At 34.7% G+C, this 13,346-nt stretch overlaps 1 protein-coding gene across 1 annotated transcript in view; it reads right to left on the bottom strand.

Annotated features, from left to right (window-relative positions):
• Positions 1-13,346, bottom strand: part of LOC149788414 (stabilin-2-like) — a 495,609-nt gene that overhangs the window by 439,156 nt on the left and 43,107 nt on the right. The window contains exon 17 of the mRNA XM_089974375.1: positions 13,021-13,080. Coding sequence (XP_089830501.1) covers positions 13,021-13,080 — 60 coding nt within the window. The remainder of the gene's footprint in view (positions 1-13,020; positions 13,081-13,346) is intronic.

A 13,346-nucleotide genomic window follows, 5' to 3' on the forward strand; every position in this document is an offset into this window, starting at 1 on the left:
TTTCTGGGTGAATATTTAATCCCAATCCATCAAGTTTATGAACTGTTTCCTTAACATTTTCCTTACATTGGTCACATGAATCCCCCAACAAACAACTATCATCAATGTATGCCATTTTGTGAAACCTTTTCACCTCAATGATGCAAAAACTCGCTTCAGTAGCCTGGTGTAAAAGTGTGGTGCTGATGCCAAACCATTCAGCAAACAGGTCAATTCATATATATATATCCCCAAACCACATAAAACCACAAATACCTCCTATGCTTCTGAGCCACAGGAACAGAGTAGTAGGAATCCTTTAAGTCAACAGATGCAAAGAAACAATTTTCCATTTTGAAATGTATTCTTCTCAACACTTTTATTAAATAAGTCTCACAGACCCATCTTTTTAAGGTCAAATGAAAGTAATTGAAAAATATTGTCCAAGTGTTTAACTAACTTTATGAATAACACCTTTACAAGAAAATTGTGAATTTCAGCATTTATTTATCTCTATTCAGTTAAAGAGAATTTAATTTGGTTTGGTATATATGTTTGTACAGGTCACTGTTCTAACTCTATTTCATAACCTTGCACAGTATTCAGTATCCAAGCATCTAAAGTAATATTCTGCAAACCTTCAAACCATACTAACATTTTTGCAGGGACAAAATTGTCAGGTGTACTGTTCATACAAGAAACATCATATGTGCTTCAATGATGCTGCATACTAATAGCCTGGGAAGATCTTACTGATCGTTGTGATGTTTGGGAACCTCGGTTCCTTGTTTCTGAACCTTTTTGCAGCTTTGCCTCCAGCGATGGTTGGGCTGCCACTGATAATTCTGGTTCCAGGACCATCCAAAAAGGGAACAGTGCTTTTAAAGTCTTGGTCACTTGTCATTTTGCTGCTTCCTGTTGCTTTTTTCCAAGCAGTTGTGTTCCAGCCTTTTGAGATTCATTAAGCTTAGTTATCTGCCCATTTAGGTTATCTCCAAAAAACCAGTCAGAGATGGGGTTCAGTGCAGCATAGATGAGCTAATATATGTCAGTTAGCTCTGGTTAAAAATGAAATTGTTCACGAGAACGGATGACATCTTAAAATTGTCCATAACAAAATCCCTGACTGAATCCAGCAGTAATTCTTTAATAATAATAATAATAATAATAATAATAAAGACTTTATTTAGAGAAGGTAACTCAATTAGTTACAGAACTAATCTACCTTGAGGCCTTCTATCTGTTATGTACAATATATACAGTATACACAACATGATGTGAAGAGTCTGGCTTGACACTAAATAATTAAGTAATTTTAAAATTCAAAGTATCAAGCCTGGAACACATTCACAGGCATCAGTGAAAACATAAACATATATAAAACATAAAATATAATCCTGCATTGAAAAATTCAGCTATGAAAATGATGTAAAATTACAGAAAAGCAGGCGGTATTTTTTGTACTAGAACTGTTCAATTTTCTAAAGATTTCTCATTGATTGTTTCTATGCTCCTTAAACAATTCCAATGCGCTCAAGGTGGGGACCAACATTTGCCCCAACTGAGTTAGCAGCTTTTGCAATGAAATATCAACAGTCCTGGCCTGTTTTGACATTGGATTCCAGACCTCAATATTGACTTTGGGCACCTTTAAAGTGCTTGTAAAAGCAGTACTCACTTGAAAGTTGAGAATCCTCTTGCTCAAGCCATGAAAATACATGAACCTGAACAGTGCAAAGTAGAGTTCTACATTGCTTATAAAAGCAGTACCCTCTGATGTCCTCACATGACACCCCTTTGATCAAGCTGCTAGTTTGATACTTGTTCAGTGCAAAGTAGAGTTCTACATCTTCCAGTGAATGTTTGACCGTAATCCTTTAGCTTGTAAAAGCAGTACCCTCTGATGACCTCACATGACACCCCTTTGATCAAGCTGCTAGTTTGATACTTGCTCAGAACTCCCTGTGATCCGGCTGCATAAATCACTTGAGTTCAGCTGCATCCTTTAAAAGATTTCACTGACTGTATAATCAAAGTTGTAAAGTATCGAATTTTGAAAAAGTACTGAACCTTAAAGTTGAATCCATTGAGCATTAAAACTGTATCACACTTAAGCCAAAAAGTCACTTAGACCTTTCTTCTTTTGCTGCCCCCATGTCAGTGTTAAACTTAAAAGGCCAACATCTAAGACTCATTGAGATTTGACCAAGGCATCAAAATGCTGTCCTGAGAAAGTAAACATTTGAGCTACCAACCATAACCATTTGATAGGAATCCATGTCAATCAAATAGACATTTTCAAAGGGAAGTTGATTGCAATGTAGGTCAGAGATCTTAGGCTGTCCAAAATCTGATGAAAGAAATGATTATCATGAAAAAAAATTAGGAATTGCTGCAAATGACTGGTCAGAGTAAATTAAGGCATACACTTTGGAAGTATTGTGAATTTAAAGTGATGACCTTAGCTGAAATTCTTTAGTCCGAAATTTCCCGAGAGAGGTGAAGTTTGGCTCCAAGGAAGCCTAAAAAAGAATAGTGCTTTACTCGTTAAACAAGACAAGAAAAGGGGACCAGGTAGCTGTCTTGTAAGAAAAGACAGGTTTTAGTGCAAGGATACACAATTTCTAAAAGAACAACATTAAGGTATGCAATTTTAATTTTTCACATAATTTTCTATTTTTAATTGTTTGTTTTATACGAATGTGTTTGATATGACTAAGATCCATATTATATATCATTTATTCAATGTCATGGAAATCTCTTCATGCTAGAGTTGCTATGCAATTTATCTCTTTAATTTTACAGTTACTAGTTCATTGATAGAATTGATAGATTGCATGTGATCCAAATTTTCATATGTGTAGGATTTCATTAGGTTATATGAAATAATTTCCTTTGTTAGGATGATACTGATTATCGTGAGTTAATGATAATTGCATATTTATATCTGATTTTGCAATGTTTAAATAATCTTGTAAGTTAGGTATTGCTGTGAGCTTGAATTTTGTGAATTTTATGCAATAGTAATCAAGCACTTGGTAACATAGCTAAAGAGATACGGTGATGTTAGATACACTTCTCACATGTTAATTTATGGTCGGTCGCTGTGAAGCAAGAGTTGATGATCTATCGAATTAAGTCAGAATTTATGCAGTGTTTGGATAGCTAGTCATGCTTCTGATTAACGTAAGTGAGGAAATTTTATGTACGTGTAGAAAGTGATACGTATAGAGATTTAGGAGTAATTTTGTCCTTTAAAGGAGACTAGAAATCAAAATTTTCCTTTTACGTATGTAATTCTCTACAGATTTTAATTCGACTGCAATGTTTATAAATTAAATATCGTAAGCGGGTAGTGATATATTGCGTGGAAGATACCATGATTCCGTAAATTGCCGAGTTTTTCCGAGTTTTGATGAGACAACAGATCACATGGTACCGTGACGCTATACTAGCCAGTCCTCGAATACAAACATAAACATTGGCGAGCGAGGCAGACAGGAGGAGACCACATTTGGGTTGCACATTCAAAACTTGAATCTGAAGTCTGATATAATAGTTTATGTACTGTACTGGTAAATGCTAAAAGAAATTTGTTAGGCACAGGCCCTGGGCTGGTGACTTAACTAAACTAAAGTCCTGAATGAAATTCCACAAGCCTGGACAGTTCATACCTGTCAACTCTCAAGCCGGGAGAAAAACCTCCAGATTTTGGGGGTATTTCCTCATCTGCCTTCCAATCTTATAATATCTCTCAATTTTGCGCAGCAAAGTCCCGATTATTACATTATGTCTGTCAATTTTCATTTGTCAGAAGAAAAAACCCCAATCCCAAACCATTTATAAATAGATATAAGGTATGCAATCCACAGTCTAAACTGCCACACTGCAGACATCGTAGTGATATGACTGAAAAATTGTTAAAGCTGTTAAAAATTCAAATCACATGCACACATGTCTAAACCTGGCACTGGACAAAATAATTAATATCATACAACAGTTTTTTTCTTCTTTTTTTCTTCTTCAGTAAATAGAATGTGAAGATTAAACATTATTCAAGTAAATTTCAGATGTTTTTAAACAACTACAACAGTACTATAGTAAAAAAAATATTAAAAGAATAAAATTGTCACCAATTAGCTTAAATGAATGATCACTTTGAAATTTTCTGTGCAAACAAAATTGCATCTCCATTTCTGCCAAAGAAACTCGGCCAGTTAACACCTGACATTCCTCTACCGTATATGAAAAGTTTAATTACCATGATTAAATTACAAGGAATAAAGCAAAATATACCATGCAGTATATGTGGCCCTAAAGAACTAATTCTGAATAAATATTTTATACAGCAAACAGTGTGACATGCATTAAGACTTAAACCTAAGGAAATAAGGTGGGGCATAAAACGTGAGAAAAACAGTTGCCACATGTACGGTAACTTGTGACTGCAGATTTGAACTGTTAAAATAAAGTCCATGGCATCGTAAGTAACAACAAAATAGGCATCGTTTATTTGGTAATCAATTGCTGGTGCTTAAACATACACACACTGTCGAACATGGTTTCTTTGAAGAATGTCCAAAGGGCAGTCCTTTTCACAAGATCAATGCAAGGATAAGGAGTATGTTCATTAGTCACACCAGCTTTATTGTTTGCGTACTTAAATCAAAACTTTAGCTATTTTGCAATTTAGCCAGAACTGACCAGAAAATGCAAAAGGGGCTTGTCATGAGGGAATAATAAGGCATATCACAGGGAGAAAAGGCACGTCAAATGGGCGGTCGTACATTGGGGCAAGGGGGGGGGTCAATAGTCCCCCCCAGTTCTCTTGTCAGACAGTTAATGTGAAACTTTGACCTCTTTTCTTTTAATCACTGCTTTTTAAACTGCCCAAGGAATAGTTTTATATCAGTTCCAATTATTACAGATTACCATTTATGCATACTACATGTATACAATGCATTCTTTTTAATTTTTATTTTTTATAAGATTACTGAAAATTGTGTTTTCTCGAAACACGACAGGTTTAGAATCTTATTTTTGCAAAGCTTCCATTTGATTAAAATCAAATCTAAATTTCACCTAGGACAGTGGTGATTTGATTTAAATTGTGCCGTGTTAAGGCATGTATGTCAACATCCTGAAAATATATTTACTCATTTCACCAGCACGATCAAAGTTTCCTCAGGCAAACAATTTTTGTTTCGACAAGCCTGACGGGCATCTCACTTTGAATACAGGATGGGCCAGAACTAAAACCAGAAGGGGCCCAGGGTGTCAGGCTATCAGATTTGTTTTTATCACTGCTGTTTTACATAAAAGATATGTGGACTGATTATTGCATTTTGTGGTCACTTACTCCTCCTTCTGCCTATTTTCGTAACTCACATGTTTAACACTTTTCCCAGGATTTAAAATGTCCAAAGGTATGTCTGGAACAGCGCCAACTTTTAGTCTAGGCCTAGCATTTGCATATCTTTGAGATGCCATTTTTTCATGATCCCTCTCGTAACATTCCTTTGAGAAATGTAATGAGTACATAGTGCTGTATGGTGTTGCTTTGAAATCGACTCATTTGTAATAATGTATCCATTCTTTCATTATGCCTTTATCTTTCGGAAAAGAATTTTTTTTATGTCCACAGGCTTTTCTTAATGTTCTATTACACCCGTAAGCAACGCAAAATGGTATTGTCTTTTACTCTGGCAACTTCCACTTGTGCTGCTGGAGTCGCTACTATGATGTCACATCCCGAAAGTAACCGAATAGGCGCGGAAATTTTGCATACGAGGTCATGGAAATTCAGCTCCTAGAAGATAGGCCAATATTTAAATATTGGCATTACGGTCGCAGATGATACTTTAGAATAAGGTTTTCTGCTATAGTACTTTTATTATTATTCTATATTTCCATTGGTTTCTGGTCTCCTTTAAGGAAACAGCTTTTGGGATAGACAGGACAGTCTGAAGATGGAAGTTGAAGTCCGGAAATAGAGAACGTGTTCAGAATACAGGACTAGGAGGTCCAGGAAGAGATGAAGCATTCAGAATAGGAAGATTAGAGACAATAGGAAGACGTGTGATACACGGGGCAAGAGAGGATGGTGATGCAATCAGTTGTGACACTGTGCTCTTTTCACCACTCCTTATTATGATGAAATAAATCCAAATTAGACACTGCTATTAAATTCTGTTGACATAACTTAGATTGAATTGGAGTTGCCTCTACTAATTGTTATTGATTAAATTGTGTTAATTTTGTGTCTAAGGGGGCTTGTATTGATTTATTTCTACCCAATAGTCTTGCTCAGTTCTCTGTTGATATTCTATCTATCCATCTCCCACCGGGCTATAAAATCGAGGTAGGTCATCCACTAGATAATGCCAGCCAAATCCAATTAACAACCCCTCTTACTAAGAGGGCAACATTACAAAAGTATTACTTACGCAGCCCAAGCTAACTCTCTATGTAAGCAACAAGATATGACAGTGAAGCAAAGGAAATGGAGTTGGACAATATTTTACAATGACTAGATAATGATAATTTGCAACGACTCCATCACAATGGAGGATTTCACAACTTTATCAGACAATGATGATGAATTCTTGGACTTTGCACCAGATGGCATTAGATAGTGACATTTATAGGATACTGTGAATCACAAAAATGTGGACTAAAACTCCACTGTTTGTTTATAAGATGTCTGGAATTAACATACCATACATATTCACACATAAATCGACCTTTTTTTAATAAAAATTTGTTTAATGCAGGCAAGGGTCATAGTATAAGCAGGATATATAAAAAACTGACCTTAAAACCTTAGCTTGTCAATACAAACTTGCATTGTTTTCTCAATTCACAGTGTTTTAAAACAAGTGCTTATTAGATTAACCTTGATCCTTTAGCATGTAAAAGCAGCAATGCTTTGTTTTCCAGTGTACATTGTTCCTTTGAGTGTGCCATAAATTTGATACTTGTTCATCATAACGCAATCCTTTGATGAGATTTCAAAGACTGCATGATTAAAATGTCCCTTACAGACCCCAAGTTCAGCTTCTACACAAATAATCATCCAAGTTTATGAATAGGCAGAATTCTGTCAATTACACTTTGTCACGTCTCATACATCATGAATTGCCAAACTTAGGTACTTTCACCAAAATAGGAAAAAGAAAACAAAATGTGTACGATAGAGCAGTTAAGTTAAAGGTTATAAACTTTGCAGACAAAAATAAAAATGGTGCTGCAGAACATGAATTTGGTGTACAGGTGCATGATTGATACAAGAAAAAGTGAGTTCTAGTTGATAGTGCTACACATCTGTAGAAACCTCAAATAATGGAATGCCTAATGCAAATTGTGAGTTTGGCTTGAATGAGTGTATTCTAGAGCAGTGTGTTTCAGATGCATCTGATAGTGTCTGTGAAACTAAAATTGCTGTGACATCAAACATACCAAGCTCTGATCCCAGGCGACACTATGTTAGTCCTGCAACCACTGAATGCTTACCTAAGCATGCCATTCAAGGCAAATATGTGCAAACAGTGGCACAAGTAGATTGTGGATGGGCCCAAGGAATTTACAAAGACAGGAAATGTGAAGTGTCCTGAGACTCAGTATTTCAGTGGGTGTGTAATGCATGGGAGGATATTCCAAATGAGACATTGGTCTCACTTTTGAGAATGTGTTATTTCTAATGCAATAATGCAATGGATTGAACAGAGGATGACAAACTCTTCAGTGATTTCATTAGAGATAATTAGACAAGGAATCCATGTTGGCTTTGAACCAGATGATGTTAGTGTGAATCACAAACATGTAGACTTTGTTTATTACAATAATTTTGCAATTGATAAATTACACGATATTTTGAATTGCATAATTCTGGATAACCATTTTTATATCCATACATGACAAAGAATTCAATGCATGGATTTATTATATAAATGGATTAAAAATGTTAAGTGTTATGGATTTCATTACATGCAGATAGACGAATGTTAAGTTGTCAATTTATTTGTACTTATTGAACTCAGTAAGAAAAATGTATTTATTTTACACAGTATCTGTCACTTTATCCATCTATCCAGTTTGACTTGTTTATTTTTCCAGAGGTGCAACTCGAACACAATGATCACATCACCCGTTGCAGACAGATACCTCAACTTACAGGAGAACCATAGGGAAATTTGCTTTATCAACCCTAAAAAAGTAGCTGACTTATAGTCAAATCAACTTATATTCAAATCAACTTATAGTCAAATTGACTTATAGTCAAATCAACTTATAGTCAAATCAACTTACTGTCAAATTGACTTATAGTCAAATCAACTTATAGTCAAATCAACTTATAGTCAAATCGACTTATAATCAAATCGACTTATAAGTGAATATATATGGTATTACAGGATATTGTGAATCAAACTGTTCCGAACCATTGTTATACTGGTATGTGACCTATAAATAATTGCATGGACTTAGTATATAAATGGATATAAAATATTAAGCATTATGGACTTCATAGATTTAATTAGAATAAATTTAAGTTGTCAATTTATTTGACATATTACACTCAATAATTGTATTTTAAACTGGTTTTCTCATTATTTTCTTTTTTATATATCCATCCATCTACTTTGTCTTGTCGATTTTTTCCAAAGTACAACTCTGTCTCACTGACAAGTTTCCACTTCTGACAGATCTGACATGCAAAACAACCACTATAACTTATAAGAGGGTCAAAGTGAAATTTTGTAGCCCTAAAGTGAGGGGGTCTAGTTATAATCAAGTCTGGACTAAACAAGAGTCATCAACTCTTTACAGAATATTAAAGATAGGGTAGAGTCTCAGGGCAGGTCATAGCAGTGACCTGATGAACTTTTGTCATTCTCTATAATTTACTGTTTATCCAGGCTACTGAATTTCTCCAACATTAAGTGTATGTCTGGCAACTATTGTTTAGCATTAGAGTTCTTTCTTTCAACACATTTGGATCTTTCAAGAGCAAAATCATGCTCCTCATGCCATATATGACCATGACCTTCAATATGAGCTAGTGAACATGATGTCAAAGCACAAATGCAGTAACTTTGTGAATGCACTGTAGCTCTTAAATCATGCTATAATTTACATTCAATGGCTGTAATAGAGGTGAGTGTCAGAATGCAGGGAGGACTATGTGATTACTCTGTTGGAACTTCTACTTGTCAGTAATTATAAATGCCATTGCCTTTCCTTATATTTATGCAAATTAAGGATATTTCTTTCCTCTTTCAAAGTCTCAACAGAAAAGAGACACTAATCTTTTTATTTCATGTAAATTTAACAACCATTAATAGGAGCAGTACTTCAGTATTTTGATCCATGTGGCACTATTCACTTATTGCCATCAAGGACACAATGAGTCATATGACCAAGAAAACCAAAGTTTTCCACATGAGTGGAATGTACTTCTTATTAGTATTTCACTAGATGAAATAGTGAAAACATGAACTGACTACATATTTTTGTAAACAGCATTTCCCAAAACATTACTTCATCAAGGTTTGCTTATGAGTGGGTCACGTGGGCAATGATTTTTCAAAAAGTGCACCATCTTTGGTTGGCATAATAAAGATAGGTCGAAGTACAAGTATGAACTGGATGCAGGAAACATTAGAAAAGAAGATTTATTATGTAGAATCCAAAACAACAACTTTTGCTGCTATGACCTTGACCATTTACCTCTTGGCTTTAGGGAGGTGCCTCTACCAAACTTTATGGAGTTTGATTAAAATTGGATCGTGGAAACTTTACTTGCCAAGAAGACACATTAGACCCAAGTGGACCTTACACTGCACATCTGGCTGATGTCTAACTAAAATCTAAATGCATAGGTAGTTAGCCAAGCAGTCTAGGTTTTGTAAGATGCTGTCTAACATATACAATTTTATATTTTTTAGCAATGGCAGCCATATTGGAATGCAAATTAGCATAATTTGTGCAGACTTGAAAGGTCTTATGCTAGGATGAAATTTGGTCAAGTTGTTTGGATTCATATCAGGGCTTGAAATTAGCGGTAGCCCGCTAGCCTAAGGCTAGCAGATTTCCTGTCAGACTAGTAACTTTCATAATGTTAATAGTCCGATGGGCTAGTAAGTTTCAGTTATCAATAGTCAGCATTTGTTTACGCCATTCCCTAATAAAGACTTGACTTAGCAGATGTTCTGTTGAATCAAAGCCATGCCCATTGTAAACACAGTCATAAAATATTAGCATGAGAAGATTAAGTCAATTTCTGCCTCGGAAAGGTGCGTTTCTATAACAAGAATCCATCCGATTTTGTGCATTTCACTTAACAGCACAAATTATGGTCCTGTCATTAACAACGGAAGTTTGGTAATTGATCCTAATTAATCTGACAACGAATTAAATGAAAAAAATGACGTGGTATCACACTTTATTCACTCGACCACAGTAACAAACTACAAAGCGTTATACCACACAAAAGAACACGGCAAAAACTATTCAAAGAAATTAATTTGCATGTTTTTTTTGTTGAAGGTTCTTTTTTTTTTCGCTCACTACCCAAACGCTCCAGCAGTCACAAACAGGAAACTACATATTTTACATTTCGATCAAAATAATTATCAGAATTGGATCAATTTATTACGATTACAATACTGACACATCCTTTCCATACAACTACTTTTCTATGATGATAAGAATAGTTTTTTATATTTTTCCCTTACAAGAATGAACAAATAATTGAATGCATGTGGAGATATCCAAGCAGAATGCCGTACATTTGTTGAGAACTAAAATCTCTGAGCATGGGCATCTAAGATTTGAAAATTGTCTGCCTTATTATTAATTTCAACAATACATTGAGGTTCGATTAATTAGGAACATATACCAAACTTACGACTTATGATACCATAATTGGAGCTGTTGAATACAACTCGCCAAGTGTCAGATGGCTTCGTTTGATGGGAACACACCTTTTCCAAGCTGAAACTAACACTATCTTCTGATGCTAATATTTTATAACAGTGTTTAAAATAGCCACTGCTTTGATCATGAAGAACATCCGCTGAAGTTAAGTCTTTGTTAGGGAGAGGCCATTTAACTGTGGGAGTGGGCAAAGGCACGTGTTTTGAAACGTGTTTCTTGCTCTGACTTTCTTATATAAAGGACACTGCCATTCCTTTTCTTGCTTTACATAATTCACGTCAGCTATAGTATAATATCTTGTATTTCAAAACAAGGCACAATTCCCTCCTTATAAGACAGGCAAAATGTGGCATTTGATAGGTGTTCAGCCACCGGATAAAAGCAAAAGTTGAATGAGAATGATGAGGAATAATTCTTATGATAGGGAAAAGCGTAATGGAAAATTTCAGAAGAAATGGACAAAAGACAGGGAATGGCTGAATTATGAAGAGGAAAGGAATGTTATGTGGTGTAACTGGTGTACGCAATTCGCAAAAACAAACACACAGAAAACATCCAGTTTTGTTGTGGGTTGTTCAAACTTTGAAATTGAATCAGTAAACGTACATGAAAGCTGTGTGACATTGTTTTGTGACCAGGACTAGTAAAGATTTGGCAAGACTAGTAAATTTCTCAATATACTAGTCCTTCTGGCTACAAAGAAATTTGTGTTAAATTCGAGCCCTGCATATGTGAGAGGAAATTAGCAAACAAAATTCTGTTTTCATAAACAAAGGCTATCTTGAATAGAAGATCATAACAAAGCAATAACAACTGCATGTCTGTCTACTGCAAATATGAAAAAAATAAGCTTTATTATTATTTTATTTTTTAATGTACCGGAAAAGTGTAATCCATCCAAAAGCAAGCGTAAGACATAATTGGTGGGGACAAAATGAGTAATGAGTATGCCAAGAGCATAATGGTTTGCATGTATGCATATATGATCTTTTAAATACCTGTAGTGTTTGATAAATGTCAAACTGTTATTCTCTCACTATCTATGAGTTTCCTTCATGAAGCCACAATGCTGGCACTTTCCACTGTAGTTAATCAAAAACAAGGCTCTCCATGTGACCAATACAACAGGTTCTAATAAATACTGACCAACTGAGGCAAGATAAAGTAAGTTTTTACTTCATGGAAATGCTTTTTAAAGCTCAGAAATTTCCAAAAGGTCAAACCATTTTGAAGATATTCTCAAACAATTATAAAAAATGAATAGAATAGGAATTAAGCTTTTTTACAACAACTATAAATATTTTACCTCACCAATTGGCATGACATCTAATGATTTGTAAAAGACTTTCATATTCACAAATTATGGAGAACCCTTCCTTCCCTCCATGATGCAACACTGTTCCCTTGATATTTCAGTGAATAAAATATTAATTTCCACATAAAACTGGGATTGACAGAATAGCAACAACTTTCTCCAAGGGTCAGTAAGTAACACAGAAGCCATGAGAAAGGTCTAGTAAGTCCATCATAGCAGTAGACATTTCTGCAGACAAATCTGTCTGCAATGATTTCAAAGTTTTGTGTAAACCAAGATCAGACCCCAAAATACCAACATACCATACAAAATTTGAAGTCTTATTTATATGACAAAATGTATGATAATCTCAATGAAATGATATTTTTTAAAACTGTATCTGATAATTGCAAGTGCATCTAATTTGAATTGACTGTTCTAATTTATATTATATCTGACTCTGAATTCCTAACCCAAATCCCATATTTAGTCCACCATCATAAATTCTTTTTAAAGACCTCTGTCATTGTCCTTAAATAAATACTGTTGTGGCCATACTGACAAAGTATATGTGCAATGTGAAAATTCCAAGTTAAAAAAGTAAATATGTTTTGAGTGAAACTTATTTTTGCTTCTAAGATAGTATACCCTTCAACTGTCATAGTTTAAAAAAATACATGAGATATGTCTCTAAAATTGAGAGAAAGGGAGAGAAATTTTATGCTAAAAATGCAGAAGAGTGCTTTTAGGTGTTCGAGATCCAAGAAAGACAACTCTTAGAAATCCAGTCTGTATGGTGCAGAGTTGCTTACCAGTGAAATATCCTCTTTATGGCGACAGGTCAATTCCTCCTGGCAAGAAACACAGTTTCCCTGTAAAAAATTCACACACCATATCAATCATCATGTAATCCTATAAAATTGATTTAATTTAATTCTTGTACACTGCTTTATTTAAAATGAGAAAAGAGAAACTACTGGTATCCCAAATCTAAGATCATCAAAAAGGCAAAATTTGAAAGTGCCCATGCCAAAAAATGAATAATTAAAAAACAGCACTCAATTTGCAGGGAAGCCGATTTGGAATAACATTCAACATAATATTAAATCAGATCCATGTATTTATTCCTTGTACAAAA

The sequence above is a fragment of the Sinohyriopsis cumingii genome, chromosome 11, assembly GCF_028554795.1.
Source record: "Sinohyriopsis cumingii isolate HCF-2022 chromosome 11, ASM2855479v2, whole genome shotgun sequence".
Taxonomy (NCBI): Eukaryota; Metazoa; Mollusca; class Bivalvia; order Unionida; family Unionidae; genus Sinohyriopsis; species Sinohyriopsis cumingii.